The following is a 12,820-nucleotide window of genomic DNA, read 5'->3' on the forward strand; positions in this document are numbered from 1 at the left end:
TATAATTTTAGATATAACCAAAGTTTCCACATAGTGACATCATTTTATAATAGTAGGTGCTACTTTCTTTAGGATAGATTATTTTGTGCTATTCATGGGAATGTATTTTCCTTATATTATTACTCAGAGCTAACCTGAATATAAATAATACTGGATGTATGAAAATACTGAAAAAAAAGGTGAAAATTCCTAATAGAATCTCAGAATGAAATGAGTGGTATGCATATTTTATATGTTCAGTTTTTGTCTGTGGTTTTTATCCCCTTCGTAGCTTGTGTTTCAGTGTTTCAGAATAGGATCACAAATTTATTTTTTATACTGTACCACATATATACAAAAAATAATTGACTAGGAAGCACATGACTCACTTGTAATTTGAGATCACCAGATTTCTGTTCCTAAAATTGTGTTGGGAATAGCTCCAGATACAATCAGGGTGCTTCTTTCTAGGCTGACCTAAGCAGCAGGTGAACTCACTGATTTTTTTGTAAGGCATAATTATAAAGTAATTTCAGTGGTGTTCTGTGTGGATTCTTTAAATTTCTATTTTATTCCCGGACTTTTAAAGCAAGTCGTCTCTCTGAACTTAAACCAAGGCAATCCTAATATTAGAAGAAAATATTTAATCCACATTTTCAAAATTTCCTTGAGGCAAGATGTTTCAAATATATCTTACAACAAAATCTTCTTTCTCAGTATTCTGTTAGAGGAAAATATTTTCCAATAGAATTAAAGGCTTTTTCAGGTACTCAGGGAAATGACACTGAGCAGAGATTATGGAACCAGATGATTTGGAAGGAAATTCAGGTCCCTAGTCCTATCTCTTTCTTCAGATTCAGGAATCCATTTTAAACATTCCTAAGAGGCAAGCATCCAGTTTAGATTTGAAACCTACAGCATGTAAACACATGATTCAAAACATTTAAGGACAAATCTGATATGACATTTTTTCTTTTCATTAAGTCAATTTCTGCATCCCTGTAGAACCTATCTACCAGCTAATCCTATGTTTGCCTCTAATGCTGCAAAGAATGAGTCTTCTACTTCTCTCATCAGATTTTTAAATAGAATATTGTTATCATACACCAACCTAAAAAACAGACATGAGCACGTATATATGTATGTATGTATATGTGTGTACATATGTGTATACATGTATACACACATTTTTCCTATAAAAACGTACTATGCTCAGAGTGCTGCACTAGAACCACAGTAGTTAACAAAACAGGCATAGTCTTAGCCCTCAGGAAGCATTTTGTGTTACATGAAGGGAATGGGGAGATGCAACAGTAAATAAGTACCTAATGAACAATTAATGTAACTTCTAGAAACCAAAGAAATGGAGTCAAACAAGCATGTTAAGGTGAAGGAGCTAACAGAAAACTGTTTAAATAGGTTTGCTGAAAAGCCTCTTTACGGTGCCATTATTTAAGTTGAAACTTTGTTTAGAGAAGGAACAAGCCATGGAGAGCGAGGAAAGAGTTCAGATCAAGAAAATGGTGCAGCTGAAGATTTTCAGTGGTTAGAGGAACCACTGTGAAGACAGTTGGGGCTGGTTGTGGATGGCAACTGGGAAAGTGACTGAAGATACAATCGTAAGGAAAGCAGGGCCTTGGGTACCGTGATGAGAACTTTGTTCTTCAGTGCAAGTGTAAAACAGAGTTGTGATATCATCAATTTATATTAAAAAAGCAAACTAATCTTACTATTCTGTGGTGAATGGATGGGAAGACAAGTAGAAATAGGACCATTTGAATTTGTATCCAAATAATTGCTTGACTGTAATATAAGCTTTTTTTTTTTTAAACGAAGATTTGATTTAAGTTTGATAAGCTCTATTTTAAATAGCATAATATAATTATAAGCAAAACATTTTCAGAAAAAAGCTGATTTATTCTTATTTTTTCTACCATAATACCTTTTGCAGCTGTACACAAGAAAGCATCACAGATATTCTCTGCCATAATAGCCTATTAACAAAAATTACTCTGTTCAGAACTGTTCTTATCAAAAGCTTCTGAACCAATTATAGAATTAGTAAAGGATTTATTCATTTATTTGTTTATTAAAATACATTGTTAAGTAACTACTGTATAGAAATCAGTAAGGCGATAAATGTCTTCAAGGATGTTATAAAGCAGTGTGCTTGGTGTAAACACACACACACACACCCCAGATACAAACACACACACACAGCACACAATTTACCTATAAATTAAAGTAGAATTAAATGCACACTCTTTGGGAATTTACCGAGATTTTAAAAGATTTTTGAAGTTTTAAAGTTCAGAATTGAACTTTAGAGGATGGAAAGGATTTCCAAATGAATTTCTTCAGGAGCTTAGAGTTTGGGGTCATAGGTTAGTCACTGTACTCTGAGGGACAATATGAGTACTTGTTTGGAAGCAGGGGGAGTTAGTGGTGATTTTGAGGTGAGATGAGTTCGTTAAGGCTAGAGCCGGGCACATGTGAAGGAACATAGCAGAAGGTGAGACTAGAACTATGCAGAAATCTTCAATGTCGTAATTAAAAGCTTTAACTTATTTTGCTGACAACAAAATAATTAGAAGGTTTTGAAGATAAAAATCACACTTTTTTCAATTCATGATTTAGGAAGACAAGTGAAAGGCATATGACAGCTCTATGAGAAACAACCCATCGGGAATTCCCTTTGAAAAGTGATGAAAGACAGATGGTAGCATTTGTAATACCAATAGAAATGTGAGCATTGAGACAGGAGACAGTGAAAGAATAGGATTGACAGGGCTCAACAGTTGTCAAAATGGGAGGAATTAATTATGATGGACTGTTCCTCAAGATGATAGCTCCAGATTAACTCCCCCTCTTCCAAACATTTCACATTTCATAATTTACACCAATAACTTAGAAACTTATACCTCCAGTTCTGATTTCTCAAAACATTGTCTCTAAGAAAAGATAAATGCAAAAACAATGCATATATCCCTCCAATCAGGATTTTCTATAACCCTGTCTTAAGCAAGAGCACCACATCCTCTAGTTAAAAGCTAGATATCATCTCATCAACTCAATCAAGTTTTAAAACAGTAAAATTTATTTTAATTCCATGACAGAAAATCTTACAGATTTAAATTTTGGGGGATTGACCATCAGATAATACAGTTTAAATTGGAGACATGATTAATGTCAACAAAACCAAGTTTAATGTTACAGAGTATAAATATGAACAAGGAATAAGCCCTGCCCATAATTATTTGAACATTTAAAAATAGAATTATCAGACATGCAACACCATCAAAATCAATACAAGGTATAAATGCTATAAATTCTATAAAATAACTAAGAACTGTCACTGGGAAACAGAAAAAAGGGCTAATTTTGAGAGAGGCTAGGGATAGACTTCATTAAGAAATTGCATTTGACCAGGTCTTGAAAAATAGAGGTGTATTCTTTCTTATAATAAGAAAGGACAGCTTAACTTAATTTTTATTTGAGGGATACCCCAAGTCCAACCTATAAAAATATTTGTTAGCTCCTGCTTATTTTATGGGCTTCCCTGGTGGTTCGACAGTAAAGAATCCACCTGCAAAGTGGGAGACCTGGGTTCCATCCCTGGGTTGGGAAGATCCCCTGGAGGAGGGGCTTGGCTTATTTTATAGGTTTTTCCATTTTGTGTGTTTTTGAATGATCATCTTTGATAATGATTATATGGCTTCACAATATAACTGTTAATCAGATAATGAAATGGGTAGGTAATGATCACATATCTAGTTTCTGTCAGATGTGCTGAGTGTGTGTGCTCAGTCCCTTCAGTCATGTCTGACTCTTTGTGACCCTATAGACTGTAGCCTGCAATGCCCCTCAGTCCACGGATTCTCCAGGCAAGAATACTGGAGTGGGTTGTCATTTCCATCTTTAGGGGATCTTCCTGAGCCAGTCATCAAACCCACATTTCCTGCATCTCTTGCAATGCAGGTGAATTCTTTTACCATTGAGCCAGTGGGGAGGACCCATTTTTGTCAGATAGGCGTCACTTATTTAAGTTTTGTTTTTCTTATATTTTGTTTGATTAAAAATAATCTCAGATAATGGATCGTATCACAAACAATTCTGTTTTTCAAATAGTAATTCAATATAAAATATGTTAGGCTTCCCTTGTAGGTCAGTAAGTAAAGAATCTGCCTGCCATGCCAGAGAAATGGGTTTGATCCCTGGGTCGGAGAAGGAAATGGCTACCCACTCTAGTGTTCTTGCCTAAAAAATCTTCATGGACTGAGGAGCCTGGCAGGCTACAATTCATAGGGTCACAAGAATCAGACACGACTTAGGGACTAAACCACCACCACCAGGCTATCAAGAATTATCTTGTGTGTGTGTGTGTGTGTGTTTAAGTGTATGTTTGCACACTCATATATGTGTGATTTGGGTTATGATTAACTGTTTAAAATTTCATGAAAGATATCAATATAGATGAAAAAGTTTTCTACTTCTTGTACATAATTGATTTATATAGTTAAAGTCAAGTAGTTTTACCTAACTAGTACTGGACTAGAGCAAATGAATCTTCTGTTTATTCCTAATTTGTCCAAGTAATAAAGTCACTTCAATAGGCATGATACAGACTAAGCATAATGCCATGTTTTTTTCTACGATTAGAAAAAAATCATTTTGACTTTAGCATTTTGACTTGCTAAAGTCACCAATCGAAATATATTTACTCAGGTCTAAAAAGGAATATCAGCATAATTATAAACTGTTAAAAGAATTTAAAAAGAGTTTAATTGACATAAACGAGTGGATGGTATGTTATATCCTTAGCTGTCCCCATTCTGCTTGCTTAGATCATGGTAAGAATTTTAGTCATGAACACAGATTTGTCTAAAATTACCTCAGAAATTCTTTAAAATCCAGAACATGTGAGAGGCAAAGGTATTTAATAAGGGCACTTCCAAGGTTAGCAGCTTAGAAAAGCTTTGAAGCTTTATAAAGTATATAAGATGACAGAATTAAACCCTACACTTTAATTAGTAACTCAGGAACTTTCACATGACCCCTAAAAGTACAACACATGTGGAGGGTTTTAACCTTATTCATGAGGCAGTTGGAACATTAGCTCAAAACCCCCTCTCCCACTGTTATAGCTTACACAAAAGATTTGTTTTTAAAGGCAGATGCTTTTGTTTGAGATAGAAATTAAAGCTCAAACTCTCAAGGTCAGTCAACCTGCTGTTATTAAACTTATGTGCAGCTCAATCATCTTCTGTGGGTTTGGGGGGTAATAATAAGCAGCAATAAAGCATAGATAATTTGCATCAGGAAGACAAATTAGACCTGGCCAAACAAACCCAGTATGCCTGTGCCCTTTAGAACTAAGACAATCCAACTGCTTGTCTTGAAAAATAATAATAATTTATCTGGGCTTAAATAATGTCTGGAGTAGATCATTAACTGTGCTATCATTGTCATGCCAGTCAATCTACTATTTAATCATATAATTGATTATATGTTTTATAAGTGGACATTTAAAAATAGCAATGCCTCAAGAGTCATTTCACAATCTTGGTATCAATACCAAAAAAAAACAAGGAATCAATATTTGGCACTTACTGATAGGTTAATGAATAAACAAGTCTAGTAAGTACAATAGTAGGGGTTGCGGGTTTTCTGAAATGTGTCTACTTGGACTGGCTTTACTTCACAATTTTTGTTTAATTTTTAATTGAAGGATGATTGCTTTACAGTGGTGTTGGGCCTTACAACAACAGGAATCAGTCACAATTATATGTGTGTGTGTCACCTCCCATTTGCGCCTCCCCCCGCCCCCCATCCCACCCCACTGCACCAATCTTAACTTCCCTGAGTATTTCACAGCTACCTCCTCCTTTGGGCAGATAAGCATTTAGATAGGAGAAAAAATCAGGATGTAATTAATTTCTGTGGAGCTGCCAAACCTGAGGTAGCATCCCACTATACTGGCAGCTGACTGAGATAACACATGCACTCTGGTTTTTCACGTCTTAGCTGGATGTATTGGACAGACTGGGAGGAAGATGAAATAGATGACAGCGTGGGAAGGATCGAGAAGGCCTGGATGGATGGCTTCAACCGGCAGATTTTTGTGACTTCAAAGATGCTGTGGCCAAACGGTTTAACTCTGGACTTTCACACCCACACATTATACTGGTGTGACGCCTATTATGATCATATTGAGAAAGTGTTTTTGAATGGAACTCACAGGAAGGTAAAAGACAAATGCTGCTGTTTTAACCCACGGGCTTCTTTCGCAGAGCCCTGTTGTGTTGTGTTAAAAATACTTTCAAGTTTATTTTTACCCCTCTGAGGTAGCTGCCAGTAGTCTCTGTGGGGTGGCTGAAGGAGGCTGAGCATTAAGCAGTGCAGCTGGCACTTGCCTCCGGGAGACCAGGCCCAGCTCACTGTGGTATGCCAGGATTTGTGGGATTTCTAAAAGAATCTCTTAGGATATCAGAGCTGTTTGAAAATGGTATTTCCACAGTATTGATGTTTGCTAGGACAAACCAACTCAATTTGGTTCAAGTATCTTCAAGTATTTGAAGCTGAAATTTAGCCTACGTATTGTGACAAAGTTATTATAATTCACTTACTCAAATAAAGAACTTCATAACATGGGAATTGGAATACAAGAGTAGACTGAATTTCGAGCCCATGGATGTGAATAAATATCAACATCTTCTTACCTCTTTTGGTAGAATCATTGCAAAATGATTTTGAAATAATTCTGTGAAATGGAGGACGCCATTGACTGTGTGAGAGAGGCAACATTGGCAAAATATCACCTCTATATTCTCTCCTATAGTCAGTCACCTCAGCACATATAGCCTTATGAATGGCTTCAATATTTAGTTAAATAGTAAGAAAATGGAATATGAGAAATTACCAAAATGTTTCCTTTGACAATATACTTCCTTCTTTTTTTTGAAAGGGTGTTTGCACAATTGACCAAGCCTATCTCCTAAAGATTCTATTTGAGAAATGTAGTGCATTAATCAGTTAAGACTATTTCAATCATTGGTTAACTCTAACAATGCTTTAAATGTCTTTCCCCAAATAAGTAAGATTGATTTGCATTTAACCTAATGTTACAGGCTTAAGAAGTATTAAATCAATACCTTCCATCTACTCTCAGTGTTATAAGACCATGTTGTATCCCTTGGCTATTGGATGAGCAATATTGCAAGATATATAATGCCACTAATTACTCAGATCAATTTCTATCCCAGAATATCTTACTGAAACATCATAAGAAAAGAGATAAGGAAGAGTATCAAAGTTATTTTATCGTTTGTATTTCTTGACCATATGTATAATTTTGTGTATGAGAGAATTGAAATGGATGCAATGTAAATGGTCTCCTTCAAATAACATGTCCTAAAAACAGGAAAATATGCTCACATTGTGAAATCCATTTTTCAGACATACTGAGAGAAAAGTTTTTAGTTAGATCATTGTTCTACTTATTTGAGTATTCTCTCTAAATATTTGGTTATGTTTCTAAAGTCAGTTCTGATTTTTCACAATGTGTTTATATTTTACAGATTGTTTACAGTGGGAAAGAGTTGAACCATCCTTTTGGACTGTCGCATCATGGGAATTATGTGTTCTGGACTGATTATATGAATGGTTCCATTTTTCAACTAGATTTGATAACTAATGAGGTGACATTACTGAGGCGTGAAAGACCACCCTTGTTTGGGCTTCAGATTTATGATCCACGAAAGCAACAAGGTATTAAAAACCATGTAAAATTGCATCTGAGTTTTACATATAATAGTACTTCACAGAGGTTGCATAAAGATTTTATTTTGGCAGTGTTGCTGAAGTTTTGTGATAAAAGGTGTCTAGTCACTCCAAAGTCAATCAAATCTTAGCCTTTGTTACCATAAAAATTTATTATTTATTGTTCAAAATATCCTGAGTGAGTAACTCTGGGAATTTTATTAGAGTGAAGTTCAAGGATTTTTTCAGATACTTCCTTTTTCATGTCATTTATACTGGAGAAGGCTGTTAAAGTAAAAATCCTCAATGTTTTCAAAGAGTCAGTATTGTAAGAAGTGGAAAAACTTTCAGTGTGGAAGCAACATTGTGGGAAAATGTTAAAATATATATATGTATAATATAAGGATAATAGTATTTTTAAAAATATCAGTATATTTATCTGATCAATTCATATACATTTGAGGTATATTAAATTATTATAGATGTTATGAAAGTGAAATGATCTACTCTGATATTCATGTCTTATTAAATCAGAAAAGATTTTTATATTTTTAATCTGCATGAGTTATTAATATTTATTAGGCTATCCACAAACAGAATTACTCAGAATTTAGGTAACAAAGAGAATAACGTTTAAACATATACATTACCATATGTAAAATAATAGCCAGTGGGAATTTGCTGTATGACTCAGGGTGTTGTCTTATTGAGAATATGTGTTCAGCCAAATTGATTGATTATTTTTCATTAACTTAGGAGAAATAATCAATACTTTGAGTTTATTACCAAGAGCAGACAATAGAATGTAGAAATGATGCCTGGTCAACATCTTTTTTGGTCAATAGACATTGAAATTAGATAACCTACTTTGAATCTAAATATTTGCTACCTTTTTCTACATTGATTAAAGTGGTCAGATTATGAAACAAAATGTTCTCTGGTGTTCAAATGTAAACATGTTATCATGTTACATTTTTCTTTCAGTGAGATTTATCTTTACATCTTTTGAATATTAAATATTAATAAATATTTAGAAACATAATAATCAGTGGCATATAAATTTTGATTAAATACTCTTGATAGACCTTTTTGAAAATAAACTTGTAATTGAATAGAAAACCATGTCGTGCATATCATTAATTCTTCATGGAAGAAAATAAGCTGATCTTATATAGCTTTATACCTTGTTTTTCTACAGTATATGACTGTATATACTATGAGGTATTTAAAGAGAGGGTTATAAAATTGTTCCATATATCTAATATAAAAGAAAAAGCTTATATTTATAGTATAGAGTATATTTACATATAGTATTCATATATATGCCTATAAGTACATGCATATAAATACACAGATGATAGCTAATATCACACACACACACACAACCACAGGAACACCATGAAAAATATTTAGGAATGTTATCAATGCCACAACCAAACTTTTAGACTCGGTGTTAGAAAATTAGTAATCAGGAAAAACTCTATAAAATTACTTGGTAATATGCCAATTAATCTCAGAACAATAGATATATAATCATACTAAACAGAAAGTTACATTTAGGAATTAATTTCTGAGTAATTTTGAGGGGCTTATGGTCAAAATGTTTTTATCATATCAAATTGTTTCTTCTCATTTAATTGAAAAGCTTTCTTTCCTTTTCATTTACATTAGCTATCTAGAACAATTTTATAACCCTCTCCTAAAATAATTCATAGAAAGTATAGCAATTACATAAAACTAACACTTTTTTAGCTTTTTATTATCTAGTTTCAGAAGTGCACTTATATTTCCTGCATGTTTAGAGAATGACATCATTACTTAAGGACAATATTCTTAAAAATGTTGATGAATAATTTCCCATATCAAATTAAAAGTAATAGATCAGCTTCTATGATAAATATATGAAATTTGTTGTTGTTTAGTCATTAAGTCACATTTGATTATTTCTAACAGTTTAGACTGTAGCCCACCAGGCTCTTCTGTCCATGGAATTTTCCACGCAAGAATACTCAAATAGGTTCCATTTCCTACTCCAGGGGATTTTCCCAATCCAGGGATTGAACCCGTGTCTCTTGCATCTTCTGCATTGACAGGCAGATTCTTTACCACCATGCCACCTGGGAAGCCCTACTATCTCTCAGAGTTTGCTCAAATTCATGGCCATTGAGTCAGTGATGCTATCTAACTATCTCATCCTCTGCTGCTCCCTTCTCATGCCCTCAATCTTTCCCAGCATCAGAGACTTTTTCAATGAGTCAGCTCTGCACATCAGGTGGCCAAAGTATTGAAGCTTCAGCAACAGTCCTTCCAAAGAATATTCAGGGTTGATTTCTTTAGGGTTGACTGATTTGACCTCCTTGCAGTCCAAGGGAAGCTCAACAGTCTTCTCCAACATCAAAATTTGAAAGCATCCATTCTTCAGCGCTCAGTCTTCTTTATGGTTCAGCTCTCACATCCATACATAACCACTGGAAAAAGCATAACTTTGACTATCTTTACTTTCATGGCTGCAGTCACTGTCCACAATGATTTTGGAGGCCAAGAAACTAAAATCTATTACCACTTCCACTTTTTCCCCATCTGTTTGCCATGAAGTTCAGTTTAGTTCAGTTGCTCAGTTGTGTCTGACTCTTTGCAACCCCATGGGCTGCAGCATACCAGGCTTCCCCATCTATCACCCACTCCCCGAGTTTACCCAAATGCATGTCCATCGAGTCGGTGATACCATTCAACCATCTCATCCTCTGTTGTCCCCTTCTCCACCTGCCCTCAATCTTTCCCAGCATCAGGGTCTTTTCAAATGAGTCAGCTCTTTGCATCAGGTGGCCAAAGTATTGGAGTTTCAGTTCAACATCAGTCCTTCCTATGAACACTCAGGACTGATCTCCTTTAGGATGGACTGGTTGGATCTCCTTGCAGTCCAAGGGACTCTCAAGAGTCTTCTTCAACACCACAGTTCAAAAGCATCAGTTCTTTGGTGCTCAGCTTTCTTTATAGTCCAACTCTCACATCCATACATGACCACTGGAAAAACCATAACCTTGACTAGAGGGACCTTTGTTGGCAAAGTAATGTCTCTGCTTTTTAATATGCTGTCTAGGTTGGTCATAACTTTCCTTCCAAAGAGTAAGCATCTTTTAATTTCATGGCTGCAGTCACAGATGGGATCAGATGCCATGATTTAGTTTTTTGAATGTTCAGTTTTAAGCCAGATTTTTTACTCTCCTCTTTCACCCTCATCAAGAGGCTCATTAGTTCCTATTCACTTTCTTCCATTAGAAGGTATCATTTGCCTGTCTGAGGTTGTTGATATTTCTCCCAGAAGTCTTGATTCCAACTTGCGATTCATCTAGCTGGGCATTTTCCGTGATATAGTGCTCTGAATATCAGTTAAATAGCAGCTGACAGTATACAGCCGTGTCATACTCCCCTCCCAATTTTGAACCAGTCAATTATTCCATGTCTAGTTCTAACTGGTGCTTCTTGACCAAGAAGTTTCAAATCCTAAAGGCACTAAAAATGAGTCCAGAATTGATATTCCCCTCTCTCCACTTCTGAAAGCCTGCTGGCTCTAGTAATTATCTGAGGAGTCGTCAATACTCTTCACCATGACAAGGCTGTGATCCATGATGGGGTTATGAAATTTACTAATTATTAACGGTAATTATAACTACCAGTAAGTGGGCTAAATATTCTTATTTAAATCTCACTGAAGACATTTAATATAAGTCCTATTAATTTATAGTATACATATGAGAAATCCAAGAGTCAGGCAAATGTAGCCATTCTCCTCAGAAAACAAGGAGCCAGGGTTCAAATTCAAGTTTATCTGACCACAAAAGAGTTTTATATGATTCATTTATGTAGCCATTTTAATTTATTAAAATTGTATAGCTACTATATTTTTAGATATGGGAAAGGGACATGTGTTTTTTTTTAATCATTGTAATTTTATTATTAAAATTTTTATTAAATTATTTTTTTAATATAAAGAGTCCCTGGACTACACATTTATAGAATTGAGGATTCAACAATCTTAGACTATAAAGCACTAATATATCAGATACACCTTTAAAAATATATCTTTAATCTGCCTTAAACTGCAAATTATGTAGCACAGATTATATATATTCTTACTCACATAGAAACAAGATACTTTATCTTGTTACAACAGACATATCTGTCCACATACTTGTACCTTGTTTCTACACACACAAATAACTGTTTCTGTCATTCAACTTGCTAACTGTAAGTTTCATTCATTCACTTACACAGTCTGTGGCAGACACTGTAAGGGACAGAAGAATCCTACTTCTCCTAATTATTAGATTGAGGAAAAAAGGTAATGTTTTTGGTCCAGACAGACCTTACCTTAAAATTCATTTAAAAAACTATTCGTCATTTATTTTCCTTGCATATTTCATTTTTTTAAAAGTACTTCCTAAATGACTTAATCTAGAATTTTAGTTTGTTGTTTTCAGTTATTTTTCTGACCCTTATTGATCTAATTTTATTTTGTCATATATAAACAAGTCAGAGTATAGGAGCATAAATTTTAGATTAATATAAATTCTTATTTCTATTCATTTGGAAAATATATGAAAAAAAGAAATAATATGAATTACCTGGAAATAAATAATAATTTGTGCTCTAAATCCTTACTTTTATAATGATTATTTATATATTTTTTCTAAATATTAGAGAAGTCATTTAATTCTTTAGGTCTTCAGTAGTTTCACCCACAATGAGATGAAACCTATCTTTATAATTTTATTATAAACTTAAATTAAAATAAAAGTGTAGAGAGGGCAATGGCACCCCACTCCAGTACTCTTGCCTGGAAAGTCCTATGGACGGAGGAGCCTGGTGGGCTGCAGTCCATGGGGTCGCTGAGGGTCGGACACAACTGAGCGACTTCACTTGACAACCCACTCCAGTGTTCTTGCCTGGAGAATTCCAGGGACAGGGTGCCTGGTGGGCTGCTGTCTATGGGGTCGCACAGAGTTGGACACGACTGAAGTGACTTAGCAGCGAGGTAACTAACCCTGGGATTGATGAATTATAGATATTCAAAATGAAAGCT

General features: G+C 34.7%; 1 protein-coding gene across 1 annotated transcript in view; it reads left to right on the top strand.

The window, feature by feature from the left end:
• LRP1B (LDL receptor related protein 1B) overlaps positions 1-12,820 on the top strand; it is a 2,167,013-nt gene that overhangs the window by 1,269,854 nt on the left and 884,339 nt on the right. The window contains exons 13-14 of the mRNA XM_070768349.1: positions 6,004-6,223; positions 7,557-7,746. Coding sequence (XP_070624450.1) covers positions 6,004-6,223; positions 7,557-7,746 — 410 coding nt within the window. The remainder of the gene's footprint in view (positions 1-6,003; positions 6,224-7,556; positions 7,747-12,820) is intronic.

The sequence above is a fragment of the Bos indicus genome, chromosome 2 (assembly GCF_029378745.1).
Source record: "Bos indicus isolate NIAB-ARS_2022 breed Sahiwal x Tharparkar chromosome 2, NIAB-ARS_B.indTharparkar_mat_pri_1.0, whole genome shotgun sequence".
In the NCBI taxonomy this organism is placed as follows: domain Eukaryota; kingdom Metazoa; phylum Chordata; class Mammalia; order Artiodactyla; family Bovidae; genus Bos; species Bos indicus.